This window comes from Carcharodon carcharias, chromosome 18 (assembly GCF_017639515.1).
Source record: "Carcharodon carcharias isolate sCarCar2 chromosome 18, sCarCar2.pri, whole genome shotgun sequence".
Taxonomy (NCBI): Eukaryota; Metazoa; Chordata; class Chondrichthyes; order Lamniformes; family Lamnidae; genus Carcharodon; species Carcharodon carcharias.
Genome location: NC_054484.1, coordinates 90,041,193 through 90,059,718, shown reverse-complemented (window position 1 = coordinate 90,059,718; position 18,526 = coordinate 90,041,193). Strand labels below are relative to the sequence as shown.

The 18,526-nt window shown below is 46.2% G+C and overlaps 1 protein-coding gene across 3 annotated transcripts in view; it reads right to left on the bottom strand.

The window, feature by feature from the left end:
* Window positions 1-248: 248 nt before the first annotated feature.
* Window positions 249-18,526, bottom strand: part of pir (pirin) — a 102,815-nt gene continuing 84,537 nt past the window's right edge. For all 3 annotated transcript variants that reach the window (XM_041211680.1, XM_041211681.1, XM_041211682.1), the window contains exons 9-10: window positions 6,687-6,753; window positions 249-2,537 (exon numbers count right to left, since the gene is read on the bottom strand). In XM_041211680.1, coding sequence (XP_041067614.1) covers window positions 2,413-2,537; window positions 6,687-6,753 — 192 coding nt within the window. In that variant the 3' untranslated portion in view covers window positions 249-2,412. The remainder of the gene's footprint in view (window positions 2,538-6,686; window positions 6,754-18,526) is intronic.

Below are 18,526 nucleotides of genomic sequence, written 5' to 3'. Positions count from 1 at the left end.
AACTCTACTCAACTCTTGTATCAGTAAGTGTCTCTTTACATGTCCTCAAGTACCATCTAATCAATGGTCTCCACCTGTATGTATTTAACTTCAACTGATGCAATTAGCAACTCCTCTTCCTTCCTGGTGGCCTTTAGTGTCTGCAGCTCGGACTCCAATTCAACAACTTTGAGCCCAAGTTCCTCCGACTAACCACATGTTTATTACGTCAGCAATTCTTACCCTAAAATAAACACATTACACTTTTATGTGTATTGAAAGGCCCATATGTTTATTACAAACAATTAATAAAACCCACTTACACGTGGACCTGTCAGTGACTCATCTGATGTCAGCTAGTCTCTGTCTGGTTGCATAACAATTCAAGTCAATAGTTTTTTCCCTGTAAACTCCACGGGGATAGTACAATATCATTAATTTATAAGCTTACAGTAAACCTCGATGGGTGTAGCTATGAGCATCATCTGTTGCTATAGTCTCCCAATGCTAGAGCAATGAGGCTGATTGCATTACCTGCTCAGCTAAGGCAAGATGCCCATCAGCAACCTTAATTTTTTTGGATTACCAGCTTTAGCAGACTGGAAAGGATTGTTTCAGGGATGTGGAGAAGGCATAAGCAATCAACCACTGCAGAACAGTGCAACACCTAAACTTTGTGATGTTTGAATTCTGCCCTTATCCCACTGAGTTTCTTATCCCACCTCAGCTTCTGTGTAAACTTAAAATAAATCAGGGGTGTTATTCCCAGGTTGGAAGGGATAATAATAGATTTCAGGAGGACATGGACTGACAAAATGGGAAGGCATGTGGCAGTGAAGTATGAAGTGATGTGTTTTGATAAGTGACTTGATCGAGCTGATCAAAATCATGAACAGTTTAGATAGAGTATAAGGAGAAACTCAGGGGATAATGACTAGAAGACATAGATCCAAGCAGCAAAGAATCAGAGGCATCATGGGGAAACATTCTTTTACACAGTGAGTCATTCCAACGGGGAATGCACTGTCTGAAAGGGTGGTGGAATCTAGGTAACTCATCCAACTACTTTACCACTACGCCACCATTTTCTCCACCTCCCAAACCCCAACATGTGGAGAGACTGGGAAGCTTAGATTGTAATCTTTAAGAGCAGAAAAAGTTTAGTAGAGGTGTTCAGAATTCTGAGGGATTTTGATAGAGTTAACAGAGAGAAACTATTTCCAGTAGCAGAACAATCAACAACCAGAGGATACAGATTTGAGATAGCTGGTGAAGGGGCCAGTGGAGGTGATGACGAGAATTTTATTTTTTACACAGTGAGCTGTTATGATCTGGAATACATTGCCTGAGAGGATAGTGGAAGATTCAATAGTAAATTCCAAAAGCTTCCAAAAGGGGAATTTGATAAATACTTGAAGGGGGAAGATTTGCAGGGCTACAGGGAAAAGAATTAAGGCGGTGGGACTGGAGAGTTCTTCAAACAGTTGGCACAGGTACAATAGACTGAATGCCCTCTTTCTGTGTTGTAACATCCTATGATTCTGTTGTTAGCATGTGATTCCACTAGTTTCCTATTATAGGTGGTGAATTGCTTGCAGAGCCAATGAGTGATGTCACATCCCCATAATTTATACAGATACCCACTTTTTCAATCATATTGAAAAATACATATTATTACAGAACATAGCAGGTAACCTTATCACCTGATACAATGAGATGGGAATGATGGATTTGACCCTTCTTGCTAGGCTGAAAACCTTGTCACTTGCTATCTCAATATTCTGACCACTGAACCAAACTATGAGAAACTCTCTATAAAGCAAGGCCCTGGTTGGTGGGTAATGGAAACTGGAAAATATTTGAGTCCCCAGAATGTCACCTTACAAGGATGGCTAAAGGATTCTTTGGGCACAAGGCAGTACAGTGTGGAAGATTTTTTTCTAGTTTTTCTCACTTCAAATAGCAGCTCTATTTGTCACTAGCACTCACTGGAGCAAAGGAAATGTAGGCCAACAGTCCTGCTGCAAGGGCATTTAAAACTGCCACACAAAGTGCCTCCTTGCAAATTCTGACCATTGGGAATCAAGCAGCAAGGCACAAGGCAGGCAGTGCATCATGAATTCAGGAGTAGGTCTCTCAGTGTAGCTAAAGGCTCTTTCTAAAATGGGTTGTCACATGTCATAGAATCATAGAATGACAGAAGGAGGCCAGTCGGCCCAATATGCATGTGCCACCTCTTTGAAAGAGCTTTCAAATTAACCAGAGGACCAAGTATCCTTAATAAATTGGAAAATATTGAACTTATAATCAGGTAACTAAAACAAGGTATGAAAAAAAGTATATTCTGATTCAGATGTTGTGCTTTAATCTAAAGTTGTTCTTCATCAAGTTAGTAAATGTCTTGTGTTTTGCCATTTAATTTTTGTTTTGATTTCATATCTTTCTCTGAGACACAGCTTTCGACTTCCAGCCTTTTGCTTTTTCAAATCCATTTTTGCCAGTTCTATAGTCTTCCAAAGCTTCAGCAATTTCCTCCTGAGAATTCATCACAAATGGACCTGGAAAGACAGGGGGAAATGCTTAAAACCCCCTTTATACATTCTTTACTTTATATTGAGGTTAAATAAATCTGTCTTCACTGAAAAAAGAGAAATGTTGCTGAAGCTTTTCATCTTGTTCTCCTTAAGACAGTTCGCAAGAATATCAGTGGTAAAGGGAACAACAATTTATTCAGTATGAGAAGCGAGTGCTGATTAGTTGGCAATCGAACTCTGATTGGTAGAAGCATTGCCATGGAAAAGCACCAAGGAACAGTTAATTGCAAAGCTTTTGTTCAAACTCCAACCAGTCAGGTTGACTCTGATCGGTCAAGGTATTACCTGGGGAATGAACAAAGCTGTCCCCCGCGCTTTTGTTTAGTTGAAAAAGGTGCAAAACGTTGCCCCTTCTGTCTGCAAAGGACTGGGTCCTGTATGTGAATATATGTAGCTTCTAGCATGTGGAAGTGAGCCACACTGCAACCCTGGCTGATAATCTTACATTGGTTTTCAGAGTAATTCTTAGCACAATCAGGATTGTTTAGCAAGTGGTGTCTAATCATTTAGTTCTTTTCAACCAGGCATCACACCGGCACCGAAAATTATATACCACATTACTCATTTGTGTGATAAGCAGAGCCCTTCCAGGCCAATCGGAGGTGGACTGGGCACTTTTCAGGGCCAAAAGTGGCAGCATTAGGTCCGTTCTTGATTTTGCGCGATATACAGTGAGCAATCCTCTGACCAGGGTAGCTATTATCCTGTAGGATGGCTTTGAAATGCCCTATTTCAAGCTTGCATGGTGAGCAAATGGCTCAGATCCTATTTACAAAGTCGTTGAGAAGTTCAATCTTATAATTCCAATGCATTTATTGGCCAGTGAATGTGGGCTTGCGGTAGACAGTAGTAGAGAACCCACTCGCTGATTTCCCAAAGACCACATTGAGGAAAGGGAGTTCATTTGACTGCTCCATTTCAAAGGTGAATTTGAGCGCAGGATGGAGCCCAAAATGACATGTAAGGAAATTCTTACATGCAGCTGCAGATTCAAATATAGCAAATGTACATCTACATATTGGAAATATGCAAGGGTTAGGAAATTAAGTGTCATTCCGTCAAATGAATGGGCCTAAGGCCGCCACTTTCAGTCCTGAAAAGTGCTCGGCTACCTCAGATTACCCTGGAAGGGTAAGGTGGCTCAAAAATTTGAGCAACAGGTGAAACTAACTGTTTCACGCTGTTACTATGCAGTAGCAACACAAGTGGTATTCTCCTCTAAAAGGATGCTGCTATCAAATTAAAAAGATGTTCTCCTATCACACAAATGAGTAATGTGGTATATGAATTTCAGTGCCAGTGTGATGCGAGGTATGTAGGCTGTACATCCCAATGACTGGTGGATCATATCAAACTGCACCTCCCTTTGGCTGTTCACAACAGGCAAAGTACTGACCTTACCCAGCCAGCTCGTGCTTGCAAAACTCAAAACATAGTGTCCAATATTAGTTGTGATTCTGTGATTGGACAACACTTGCTAAACAATCCTGATTGAGCTAAGAATTACACTGAAAGCCAATTTAAGATTATCAGTCGGCTCACCTACGCATGCTAGAGCCTTTTATTTATATATATATATATATATATATATATTCACACACAGAACCCTGTCCTTTTCAGACAGAAGGAGCATGTCCACATATTGCACTTTTTTTCAACTAAACAAAAGCTTGGGGGACAGCCATTCCCTGGTTCATTCCCCAGGGCAATGCCTTGACCAATCACAGTCATCTTCCCTGGTTTGAATTCCAACAAAATCTTGGCAGTTAACTGTTCCCTGGTGCATTCTCCATGGCAACACCTCTACCAACCAGAGTCCACCTGCAATCCAATCAGCACTTTCTTCTCATACAGTATACATTGGTGAAGGGCTACCGGGGTAGGTTACAATCAGATCAGCCATGATCCTATTGAATGGCAGGGCAGTCTCAAAGGGTCAAGTGGCCTACTCCTGCTCCTTGCTCGTATGTGTATTTGTTATGTTAGTACCATTGGTGTTCTTCGAACTGTCTTGATGAGTGCAAGACAAAAAGCTTTGACAGCATGTCTCATTTTTTTAGCAATGCTCAAGTGCTGTACTACCAAATCTACTTTTATTTCTGTACAAACATGGTACATGAAGCTTTCTTCACCAGTGCCCTCTTCAGTTTAAAGAAACACAGATATTGTGAGTTATCAAGGATAACTCCAGGTGCTGAGGCAGGAATGATGATGGTGGTAGAGAGGAAGGCAGGTCCAAAGTTACAGTGCAGAAGATTAGAGGATGGGTAAAATGTTTTGTGAGAAATCTTCATCTTTAGTACTCGCAACGGAAAGCCTGGCCCACTGGAATAACTTATCAGAAATTCTAGTTTGTGTTTTTTTTACTGTCTATTCAACCATGACAAGGACCCTCTCTAAATATCCCCCAAGGATGTTGCTAAATCTCTCTTTCAAAAGAAGGTCACCCACAATTCCAGACAGAAGGCTGTTCGTATTCAGTAAGAAAGTATATTGGCCCATCACAAGCAGGATTGGTTATGGTCATGGCAATGCCAGACGAGGTGTCACTCAGGGTTTCTTCACATGGTATGTACTTTCCCATCTCCCTTCCATTCTCTCCACACAGTCTGCATGACAGATAATAGATACGTTTAGCAGCCACTCATCTCTCTGCATCACCTTCACACCACAAGCTCACTCCCATCTCTCCTTCAGTGCAGGCACTGAAGATTTGAAAGCCCCATATGCCCCTTCAGGAAGAGGAAATCAGTCTCCTTGAAGATGAGTGCCACTCGATCACACCCTAGCAACCAGCAGACCAAAGACCGGCACCATGTTTACTATAGATGGTAGACAAGATGGAGGGGCCTTCACATGGTGAATCCCTGGGTGAAAGAGTCACCAAGAGATCCTCTGGAAAGAGTTCCAGCAGTAATGGCAAAAGCCTTAATCAGTCATGTCAGAAGTAAGAAGGCCATTTAGGGTCATATAGGGTCACTGAGAGATACTGTAGCGTAGATTCAAACTGATTATCAGGAAATAGCAGAGCTGCTAAAAGACTATTTTGCATCAGTCAAGATGTAAATTACTTATGTCACAATTTCCTTTTTCTGTTGTGCCGATTGAGGTTCCCTTCATCATAGATACACAATTCCATGGCACAAAGATCTGCAGGAGAATCTTACAGCACTAAAACATTTTGACACTTGCTGTACCAGCTAATCCGCTGAGGAAATGGATCTGTTCTACCTTTTTTTCATTCATTTATGGGTTGTGGATGTCGCTGGCTGGGCCAGCATTTATTGCCCATCCCTAATTGACTTTGAGAAGGTGGTGGTGAGCTGCCTTCTTAAACCGCTGCAGTCCATGTGGTATGGGTAAACGCAACTGTTAGGGAGTTCCATGATTTTGACCCAGCGACAGTGCAGCACAGACTTGCCCACAGACAGATTCTACCAGTCACTTCAATCCAAACATTCATTCTAAACGTTATGTGGTTCATTTCCAAGAAATCAAGGAAAAGTCATCAATATATAAAGCGAAATAAAAGAAAGCTTTAGAAACGCATAGAAGGTCAATTAGTATCTGAAAACCAGATGGGTAAGATCTTAATGCCTGATGCTAACCAACTTCTCACAGTCTTCCTGTCACTTTACATTAGCGTGTTCAATGAAAATACGCTCACAACAAAGTTTCACTGATTCAATGTTAAATCCTCCAAAAAGTGGGCTGTGTGTGTTCATGGTGATGTGTGGGCAGTCAGTGTATTGAGTGTGTACAGAGGTCAGCTATGTATTTGATGGGTGGACTGAGTCACAGGGTGAGCAGTCAATGGAATGGGTTTGACTAAGCACTGATGTTGGTGATAATGGTCCTCTTGTTGAAGAAACTGGCAACATACACTGCACTTCCCACAATGTCATTTCATTTTGAGGGCCGTGGAACGCTGGTCCCTGAGCAGCTCCCACCCCTCTTGGACATTTTTAAATACAGAGGCTATAAGCACCTGCTTGATCAGAATTATTGGGTATCCCAGGGAGACATGGAGTCACTGGTGCATGGGAGTTTCAAATTAGACAAACACTCTCACAGTTGTATAATGAATATATTTAAACTCTCTTTCCTACTTACCATGTTTCACAATAGGTTCATTAATAGGTTCACCCGCAATCAAAACAAACCGAGCAACTTCATGGTCCTAAAGAATGATTGAACAGTGAACAAATTGCATTGAAATCTCTCTCAGGAATAAAGGGATTAAGCAAGCTTTAGAAATATGAGCAACAAATGTTCCATAGTAATGGTGGATGAGAATACACAGGTAAGTAATCAAGACAAAATTGTTTTTAAATTGTGGATTATAAACAAATTCACAAAAAATCCTTCAAATGTTGCAGTTAGTAGTATAAACCCACTCAGCAAGTTTCACTCAAAGGGAGCATTTTGGTAACATTGGGTTACAGGGCATGAGGGGTTACAGGGTGTGAACCTGTCTCTAGTTTGGGGTTACAGGGTTGTAACCTGTCCCTGCCCTGGGGGTACAACGGTGACCTTGTCTCTAGCTGGGGGTCACAGGGCGTGAACCAGTCTCTGGACTTGGGGTTACAAGGTGTGACCCTGTCTCTAGATTTGGGGTTACAGGGCGTGACCCTGTCTCTGGACTTGGGGTTACAGGGCGTGACCCTGTCTCTGGAATGGGATTACAGGGTGTGACCCTGTCTCTAGACTTGGGGTTACAGGGCGTGACCCTGTCTCTGGACTCGGGGTTACAGGACGTGACCCTGTCTCTGGAATGGGATTACAGGGTGTGACCCTGTCTCTAGACTTGGGGTTACAGGGCGTGAACCTTTCTCTGGACTTGGGGTTACAGGGCGTGACTCTGTCCCTGGACTTGGGGTTACAGGGCGTGACCCTGTCTCTGGACTTGGGGTTACAGGGCGTGACCCTGTCTCTGGACTTGGGGTTTTAGGGCGTGACCCTGTCTCTGGACCTGGGGTTACAGGGTGTGACCCTGTCTCTGGACCTGGGGTTACAGGGCGTGACCCTGTCTCTGGAGTTGGGGTTACAGGGCGTGGCCCTGTCTCTGGACTTGGGGTTACAGGGTGTGACCCAGAGTGGGAATTTCCCTCCAGGCTTCTGAACCCCTCCATCAGGCTCAAATACGAGTCAGAAGTCAAACAGTGTGTGGAACAGTTACTCAATGTTATTTTCCCTTGAGTGGCCAATTAGTGGCCAGAGGGTGGGTTTGCTGTCCAAATAAGGACAGTGGGCAGAATTTGAAGCTGGAGGGCTAATAAGAGGCCTTCTAGCTTGAAAGTAACAGAAAGATGCCATTGCAGGTAAGTGAACGTGAAGACTCCCCAAAATGGAACCGCCCTCTCTCCAATTTTTTAAAATTTAAACTAAAAAATAGCTTTTGCAGCCAGGTCACCACTGTTCGGGGGTGAAGCAATCGGGAAACCTTTCTAAGGGGAGCCTGTGGCTGCTGCAATATCGAGGCACAGAGGGATGGCTTCTAGGCCTGCCTGGAGTGCTGCCCCCTGCTGGTCTGCCACTGGGAAACCACCTCCAGATAGCTAAACTCTCCCTGGCCACCTTCAGGGACCTGGAAGCCAACTGGAAAATCCCAGCTAGTCTTCTTTAATTGGCCATAACTGGCTTAAGCTGAATTGGCTACCAGCTGCAAACCGTGCCTCCACCACCCCCCACCACACTCCTCCACAATCCCATCACCCCTTGCCGACTCTGGGAAAATATCCCAAAGGCAGGATGGAGCCAGGGAACCAACAAGCAGGCCAGCAGTGCTATTTCTAAATTAAATAATATATTTTACTTTTTAATATTTTGTGGGTGTGGGCGCCGCTGGCTGGGCCAGCATCTGTTGCCCATCCCTAATTGGCCTTGAGAAGGTGGCGTTGAACTGCCCTCTTGAACCGTTACAGTCCATGTGGTGTAGGTATGTCCAGAGTGCTGTTAGGAAGTGATGGAGCAGTACTACAAATAATATCGAAATTAGCTGTGTAACCTTGTTGTGAATCACAACTTTCTTTAACTGAAAGAGATCAAATTGATACTCCAATTGTAACAGAAGGAGGAAAGTAAAACAGACATAAGTATTTAGTACCTCCAAACAGCTACAGAATGATAATCAAGGGTCAATTTGGGTGAAAGCTTATTCCACAAAGAAGTTAAACATTTTCAAAGAATGAGGAGGATCACATCTAGATTAGGTAAGCTAACACTTAACTTGCAGACAAAAGTAAAGGTAAACCAGATTGATGCAGTCATTGACTTGTGGGGCCTGCATGCCTGTTTCTACAGGAAAACTTGGGGTATTACATCACCAGAAGTGCTAACAGGTTCTGAGATAGTCAATCAAGATTTTGGGAAAGCATGCAGCTTGCAGATTGATCAAAGAGGCACCTTCTAAATGTTTGGACCAAGTTGCGACCAAATGACAAGTTAGCACCACCTTTTCTTAAACAAAAACAGAATTACCTGGAAAAACTCAGCAGGTCTGGCAGCATCGGCGGAGAAGAAAAGAGTTGACGTTTCGAGTCCTCATGACCCTTCGACAGAACTTGCTCTTTTTTTTAATATAAGGTGTGTGTGTGGGGGGCGGAGAGATATAGAGACAGAGAGGTGGAGGGGGGGTTGTGGTTGTAGGGACAAACAAGCAGTGATAGAAGCAGATCATCAAAAGATGTCAACGACAATAGTACAATAGAACACATAGGTGTTAAAGTTAAAGTTGGTGATATTATCTAAACGAATGTGCTAATTAAGAATGGATGGTAGGGCACTTAAGGTATAGCTCTAGTGGGGTTTTTTTTATAATGGAGATAGGTGGGAAAAGGAAAATCTATATAATTTATTGAAAAAAAAAGGAAGGGGGAAACAGAAAGGGGTGGGGATGGGGGAGGGAGCTCACGACCTAAAGTTGTTGAATTCAATATTCAGTCCGGAAGGCTGTAAAGTCCCTAGTCGGAAGATGAGGTGTTGTTCCTCCAGTTTGCGTTGGGCTTCACTGGAACAATGCAGCAAGCCAAGGACAGACATGTGGGCAAGAGAGCAGGATGGAGTGTTAAAATGGCAAGCGACAGGGAGGTTTGGGTCATTCTTGCGGACAGACCGCAGGTGTTCTGCAAAGCGGTCGCCCAGTTTACGTTTGGTCTCTCCAATGTAGAGGAGACCACATTGGGAGCAACGAATGCAGTAGACTAAGTTGGGGGAAATGCAAGTGAAATGCTGCTTCACTTGAAAGGAGTGTTTGGGTCCTTGGACGGTGAGGAGAGAGGAAGTGAAGGGGCAGGTATTGCATCTTTTGCGTGGGCATGGTGTTGTGCCATAGGAGGGGGTTGAGGAGTAGGGGGTGATGGAGGAGTGGACCAGGGTGTCCCAGAGGGAGTGATCCCTACGGAATGCCGATAAGGGGGGTGAAGGGAAGATGTGCTTGGTGGTGGCATCATGCTGGAGTTGGCAGAAATGGCAGAGGATGATCCTTTGAATGTGGAGGCTGGTGGGGTGATAAGTGAGGACAAGGGGGACCCTATCATGTTTCTGGGAGGGAGGAGAAGGCATGAGGGCGGATGTGCGGGAGATGGGCCGGACACGGTTGAGGGCTCTGTCAATGACCGTGGGTGGAAAACCTCGGTTAAGGAAGAAGGAGGACATGTCAGAGGAACTGTTTTTGAATGTAGCATCATCGGAACAGATGCGACGGAGGCGAAGGAACTGAGAGAATGGGATGGAGTCCTTACAGGAAGCGGGGTGTGAGGAGCTGTAGTCGAGATAGCTGTGGGAGTCGGTGGGTTTGTAATGGATATTGGTGGACAGTCTATCACCAGAGATTGAGACAGAGAGGTCAAGGAAGGGAAGGGAAGTGTCAGAGATGGACCATGTGAAAATGATGGAGGGGTGGAGATTGGAAGCAAAATTAATAAATTTTTCCAAGTCCTGACGAGAGCATGAAGCTGCATCGAAGTAATCATCGATGTACCGGAGAAAGAGTTGTGGAAGGGGGCCGGAGTAGGACTGCAACAAGGAATGTTCCACATACCCCATAAAGAGACAGGCATAGCTGGGGCCCATGCGGGTACCCATAGCCACACCTTTTATTTGGAGGAAGTGAGAGGAGTTGAAGGAGAAATTGTTCAGCGTGAGAACAAGTTCAGCCAGACGGAGGAGAGTAGTGGTGGATGGGGATTGTTCGGGACTCTGTTCGAGGAAGAAGCTAAGGGCCCTCAGACCATCCTGGTGGGGGATGGAGGTGTAGAGGGATTGGACGTCCATGGTGAAGAGGAAGCGGTAGGGGCCAGGGAACTGGAAATTGTTGATGTGACGTAAGGTGTCAGAGGAATCACAGATATAGGTGGGAAGGGACTGGACAAGGGGAGAGAGAAGGGAGTCAAGATAACGAGAAATGAGTTCTGTGGGGCAGGAGCAAGCTGAGATGATCGGTCTACCGGGGCAGTTCTGTTTGTGGATTTTGGGTAGGAGATAGAAGCGGGCCGTCCGAGGTTGGGCGACTATCAGGTTGGAAGCTGTGGGAGGGAGATCCCCAGAAGAGATGAGGTCAGTGACAGTCCTGGAAACAGTGGCTTGATGTTCAGTGGTGGGGTCATGGTCCAGGGAGAGGTAGGAGGAAGTGTCTGCGAGTTGACGCTCAGCCTCCGCGAGGTAGAGGTCAGTGCGCCAGACAACAACAGCACCACCCTTGTCAGCGGGTTTGATGACAATGTTCCAAGTTCTGTCGAAGGGTCATGAGGACTCGAAACGTCAACTCTTTTCTTCTCCGCCGATGCTGCCAGACCTGCTGAGTTTTTCCAGGTAATTCTGTTTTTGTTTTGGATTTCCAGCATCGGCAGTTTTTTTGTTTTTACCACCTTTTTTTAGTTAGGTTGTAATGTGAAGAAATGCACTCTGCTCATAACCTCTGCATCATAGGCGCACAACGTACATTGATATAGCAACTTTCATGACCCCAAAGCGCTGTGCAGCCAATGAAGACGTAGTCATTGTTGTAATGTAGGAACCACTGCAGCTAATTTCTTTTCATTCATGGGATGTGGGCTTCACTGGCTGGGTAAGCTGCCTTCTTGAACTGCTGCAGTCCATGTGGTGTAGGTACACCCACAGTGCTGTTATGTGGGAGTTCCAGGATTTTGATCCAGCGAAAATGAAGGAACGGCAACATATTTCCATGTCAGGATGGTGAGTTACTTGGAGGAGTACTTCCAGGTGGTGGTATTCCCATATATCTACTGCCCTTGTCCTTCTAGATGGTAGTGATCATGGGTTTGGAAGGTGCTGTCGAAGGACCCTTGATGAATTCCTACAGTGCATCTTGTAGGTGGTACACACTTCTGCTACTGTGCGTCGGTGGTGGAGGGAGTGAATGTTTGTGGATGTGGTGCCAATCCAGTGGGCTGCTTTGTCCTGGATGGTGTCGAGCTTCTTGGGTGTTGCGGGAGCTGCACTCATCCAGGCAAGTGGAGAGTATTCCATCATACTCTTGACCTTTGCCTTGCAGATGGTGGACAGGCTTTGGGGAGTCAGGAGGTGAATTATTGCACAATTCCTAGCCTCTGAGCTGCTCTTGTAGCCACAGTATTTATATGGCTAGTCCAGTTCAGTTTCTGGTCACTGGTAACCCCCAGGATGTTGATAGTTGGTGATTCAGTGGTGGTAATGCCATTGAACATCAAGGGGGGCGATGGTTGGATTTTCTCTTGTTGGAGATGGTCATTGCCTGGCATTTGTTTGGCGTGAATGTTATTTGCCACTTGTCAGCCCAAACCTGGATATTGTCCAGGTCTTGCTGCATTTGGATATGGACTGCTTCAGCATCTGAGGAGTCGTGAATGGTGCTGAACATTGTGCAATCATCAGCGAACATCCCCACTTCTGACCTTATGATGGATGGAAGGTCATTGATGAAGAATCTGAAGATGGTTGGGCCTCGGACACTACCCTGAGGAACACCTGCAGTGATGTCCTGGAGTTGAGATGACTGACTTCCAACAACCACAACCATCTTCCTTTGTGTTAGGTATAACTCCAACCAGTGGAGAGTTTTCCCCCTGATTCCCATTGACTCCAGTTTTGTTAGGGCTCCTTGATACCACACTTGGTCAACTGCTGCCTTGATGTCAAGGGCAGTCATTCTCACCTCACCTCAGGAGTTCAGCTCTTTTGTCCATGTTTGAACAAAGGCTGTAACGAGGTCAGGAGCTGAGTGGCCCTGGCGGAACCCAATCTGGGCATCAGTGAGCAGGTTACTGCTGAGCAAGTGCCACTAGATAGCACTGTTGGTGACCCCTTCCATTACGTTACTGATGATCAAGAATAGACTGATGGGGCAGTAATTGGCTGGGTTGGATTTGTCCTTTTTGTGTATAGGACATTCCTGGGCAATTTTCCACATAGCCGGGTAGATGCCAATGTTGTAGCTGTACTGGAACAGTTTGGCTAGGGGTGTGGCAAGTTCTGAAGCACAAGCCTTCAATACAATTACCGGAATATTGTCAGGCCCCATAGCCTTTGCAGTATGCAGTGCCTTCATCTGTTTCTTGATATCACATGGAGTGAATTGAATTGGCTGGAGACTGGCATCTCCAGAGGAGGCCGAGATGGATCATCCACTCAGCACTTCTGGCTGAAGATTGTAGCAAATGCGTCAGCCTTACCTTTTGCACTGCTGTGCTGGGCTCCTCCATCATTAGGAATGGGGATATTTGTGGAGCCTCCTCCTCCTCCAGTGAGTTGTTTAATTGTCCACCAGCATTCATGACTGGATGTGGCAGGACTGCAGAGCTTAGATCTGATCCGTTGGTTGTGGGATCGCTCAGCCCTGTCTATCACTTGCTGCTTATGCTGTTTGGCACGTAAGTAGTTCCTGTGTTATAGCTTCACCAGGTCGACACTTCATTTTTAAGTATGCCTGTTGCTGCTCCTGGCATGCCCTCCTGCACTCTTCATTGAACCAGGGTTGATTCCTTGGCTTGAAGCTAATGGTAGAGTGAGGGATATGTTGGCCCATGAGGTTACAGATTGTGTTTGAGCACAATTCTGCTGCTGCTGATGACCCACAGTGCCTCATGGATGCCCAATCTTGAGTTGTTAGATCTGTTCGAAACCTATCCCATTTAGCACGGTGGTACTACAACGGAGGGTATCCTCAATGTGAAGGCGAGACTTTGTCTCCACAACGACTATGCGGTGGTCATTCCTACAGATACTATAATGGACAGATGCATCTGCGGCAGGCAGGTTGGTGAGGATGAGGTCAAGTATGTTTTTCCCTCTCATTGGTTCCCTCATCACCTGCCACAGACCCAGTCTAGCAGCTATGTTCTTTAGGACTTGGCCAACCCGGTCAGTAGTGGTGCTACTGAGCCACTCTTGGCGATGGACATTGAAGTCACCCCACCCAGAGTACATTCTGCATCCTAGCCACCCTCAGTGCTTCCTCCAAGTGGTGTTCAACATGGAGGAGCACTGATTCATCAGCTGAGTGAGGGCGGTACGTGGTAATTAGCAGGAGGTTTCCTTGCCCATGTTTGACCTGATGCCATGAGACCACATGGGGTTTGGAGGCACTGTTGAGCTCTCCCAGGGCAACTCCTTCCCGACTGTACACCACTGTGCCGCCACTGCTGGGTCTGTCCTGCTGGTGGGACAAGACAGGACATACCCAGGGATGGTGATGGTGTCAGGGACATTTGGGCACAGCAAGCTCCCACAAGCAGTAGAGTGATACTGACTAGATAATTTGTTTTTATTGATTTTGGTTTAGAGATAAATATTATCCAGAACATTGGGGATAGATCCTTTGCTCTTCTTCAAAATAGTGTCATGGGATCTTTTACACCATCCAAATGGTGGCACCCCTGATAGTGCAGCATTGTGAAAGTATGAGTTCTGATGAAGGGTCATTGACCTGAAACGGTAAACCTGGGAGTTGGTGGGCATGCGCGGGAGTCGGTGGGTATGTGCAGGAGTCAGTGGGCACGTGCGGAAGTCAGTTGGTGTGTGCGGGAGTCGATCGGCGTATGCAGGAGTCAGTGGGCACGCACAGAAGTTGGTGGGTATGTGCGGGAGCCGGTGGGCACGTGCAGATGTCAGTGGGCACGTGCGCTAGTCAGTGGGCATGTGTGGGAGTCGGCAGGACGCACAGCAACAATTAACAGGCCTATTAAGTCCATTAAAGATCTAATTAAATGTTATTTTTTGCTGCCTGTCCACCTTATGATTGGTGGGTAGGCAAAAAGGCCAAGCGGCCTTTGCACTTTTTAGGGAACCTCATCCAAGGGCGGGATGAGGTTTTCAACAGCAATTAAAAATAAAATATAAATTTTAACATTTCATTAATAACATGTCCCCGCTCATGTGACAGAGTCACATGAGGGGACATGTTTTTCAACAATTTAAAATTGTTTATTTTTAATTCTTAAACTCTTCATCTCCCTGAGGCAGCTCTGTGCCTCAGGGAGCTTTACCAGCACGCACCCACTCGCATGTGCGAAGCTCCCCGCTCGCCCTCTTCCCACCCCCCCACACAGGCAACGTTAAGTGCTGTCGTGTGCATCTCATGCTGGGCGGGCTTTAATTGGCCTGCCTGGCGTGAAATTGCGGACCAGCCTTGATCACGGGTGGCTTCCCGACTGCTCCTGCCCACCCCCGCTGAGCCCACCCAACAAGGGAAAACTCCTGGTCCATGTGTCTGAAGTGGGACTTGACCCGCAACCTTCTGACTCAGACTGTTACCCACTAAGTCATGGTTGACAAGAGCAATAAGGTCTGGGGAACACAATCATCTCCATGTTTTCCTCTGTCATGGCCATATATGTCTGTTTCCTCATCACTGCTGGGTCAAAATGTTGGAACTCCCTGTTTAACAACACTGAGGGAACATCATTAACATGAGACTGGCAACAGTGCAGGAAGGCACTTCACCATCAGTTTCTTAGGTTAATGAATGATGGGATTTGGATGCTGGCCTTGTCAGAACCCACCACATCCTGAGAGTACCATTTTTAAAAAAATGGTTCTGAAAGCTTTCTGGTCAGTGGTGACTTCTGAGGAGAATGAAGAGGTTTGCACTAGAGATTTCACTAATTCATTTTTAAAGTTACATATGTTTGATTGGAGTTCTGTTGGTCTATTATGTTAAAATAAACCAGGGAAATCATTGCAATGTTGGCACAGAGCTTGGAGAGAGTGCTGGGTGAATCACAATGGGAGCGAAAGTTGAGAATTTGGTGATAGGAATACAATGGAGAAGGGGAATGCACTTTCTCATGTCCAACTCGAAAGGAATGCAGCCAGGGAAGCTGAAGATTCTTGGATAACTTTCTTGGTTTAGCTCCTAGATATCTTTTATTTAGATGCTTTGGGCTGCATTTAGCGGAGCATCAGAGTGACCATCCCTGCCCCCTCCCCCACCCAGCCAGAAAGTGCTTTGGCAGCTTGTCCTGCAGGATTTAACGATCAGAGGGGAATTAGTTGCCTTGAGGCAGGAGGCCCCGCCTCTGAGAGCTGCTGGCCAATCAAATGTCTGGCAGCTCTCCAGTCCCGGCAACACCACTGGGGCCAGTACCACTGCTGGGACTACAACAGTCCCTGACTCTGAGGAGCTGGAACAAGAGGTGAGTTGGCTGAGAAAAGGGGGCAGGGTGGTGAGTGGTGGGGGAGGGAATGTTTTGTTGTGGTGGGCTCTTGCCAGGGATAGGCTGGTAGGCTCCAGTGAGGGGAGGAGTGGGCGGATGGACTATATAGACAGGATGGAGCTAGTGGGGAAGACCTGTGGAGCCCTCCAATGGGCATAGGGGGCTGATTAAAGAGGCACCCACCCTTGCCCACCAACAGCCTGCACAGGGAAAGCTACTGGGCTGGGTGTGGGCCTCTCCTGCCACTGGTTAAATCCCAGCAGGGGCATGATGAGGAGGCCCTTAAGTGGGCATTAATTGGCCCCTTAAGGGTCTCAATTGGCCCAAGGACAGGCAGTCACCTAACACCTCACGCCAGCGCTGGTAAAATTGCAGGGGAGGCAGGTATGGGTGGCTAGACATGGGCACATTCTTGTTCGCTTATGCCTCCCCCACAACCCCATCTGCAAATCCACCGCCATGGGGCCCGTATAATCCAGCCCTTTGTGTTTAGTATCTCAATAATTCTTGTTACGGTTTAATAAATAATTTAACCTTCAAGAAGATTTCTCTGAAGAATAAATAGAAAAATAGCAGGCTATAGCTTAGAACTAGTGAGCAACAATTATACAAATTCCCTTATAACAAAGGAGTTTAGTTTAATTTTTAATTGGAATGGAGAGACATCTGCAACCCAGAGCTGACAATTCCTGCACCATGTGAGAATGAGAGGATGCTTCTTGTGTCCCGGGGGACTATATTTACAGGAAGTGCCTCCAGCTGCTTGAACTCCTGCTCAGTAAGAGTCACTGCAAGACATTTGGGTGGCTGAATGTTTCCTGGATCACTGCTCCAGGAGGTGGTCATCCCACAGCCAGATAGCCTTCAGACTAGCCAGTGGGCACCACCTGTGAGGGTAGGAAGAGGCAGGCACTGGAGGAATCCTCTGGGAGTGCAGCACTATCAAACTGATATTCAGTATTGAGGAGGTGCAGAACATTCTGTGGGGGGTACAGGAAGAGCCAAAAGTCGTGGTCCATGAAATGACAATAGGGAGGAAAAGTGCTGAGGTCCCACAGTCAGAGTTTAAGGAGCTAGGGTGGAAGTAAAAAAGCAGGACCTTAAAGGTAGAGGTCTCTGGATTACTGCCATACTTGGGAGAGTAAAAATAGGAGGATATTGCAGGTTATTGTGTGCTTAGAGACAGGATTGGGACAGGATTTTCCCTCTGGGATGGGAAACGAAGGGCGGGATTATTTCCAGGTCCTGAACCCACCCCTGGGAAAACAACCACTTGTTGTGATTATCATAGGAGTGCCCCTCCCCCCTTAATTAACAGCGGGCTGGAAGGCTAATCTACAGAACGGCCTATTGCTGCTACAGAGTCCAGTCAGGTAGAGAGGTCCTTTAGGCCTGCCCAGAGATCTGGCTCCCCACCAACCACCCACCGACTGCAGGAACCTGGACAGTGACTGGAACATCCAACTCAGCCTTCTTTGATTGACCTCAACAGGCTCTTAACAAGCCTAGTCAGCTACCTGCTTTGTGATCCCAGCCTCCACGAAGATAGCCTGGGGAACCAGCTCGCCAACTGGTAGCTCCGGCCCACCTCCATTCCTAAACCCCGTGACAGTTCACAACCCTGTCCAAGGTGTGGGAAATCCGATCCTGAGGATTTAAGACCAATTCTATGACAGGGAGGATTGGTACAAGATGGATGGGTTGCACCTTAACAGCATTGGAATGAGTTTGGAGATTAACTAGGGCTGTGGGGAGGGTTTAAGCTAATTCAGCAGGAGGTTGAACACCAAGAGCCAGATCCTCAAAGGTCTGGACAAGGTGTGAGCGGGATTTGAAAATCCTGATCCTTGTGCCTCCGGAACACTTTGCAATTCTTGACAGCCAGTCGGGAAGAAACAGGAAATGCGGTTGCTCCCAATTAACAGTCCATTAAGTTCCTTAAGGAGCAGGTTTTCTTTTCCTTTCATAGGATGTGGGTATCACTGGCTGGGCCAGCATTTACTGCCCATCCCTAATTGCGCTTGAGAAAGTGGTGGTGAGCTGCCTTCTTGAACCGCTGCAATCAATGTAGTGTAGGTACACCCACAGTGCTGAAGTAACGGCAATATATTTCCAAATCAGAAAGGGGCCTGCTAAAGGGCTTGTGCATTCATGGATGGGATTTTTAATGTTTTTTTGGCAAACTTGAATAGTTTGGTGCACGACAGTACGCAGCTGTCAAGTTCGCATCGGGATCAAAAAAAGTTTACTTGGCTTTGTGTAAAACAGAACTATGATGGGCAAAACTGCATTGGCATGAGC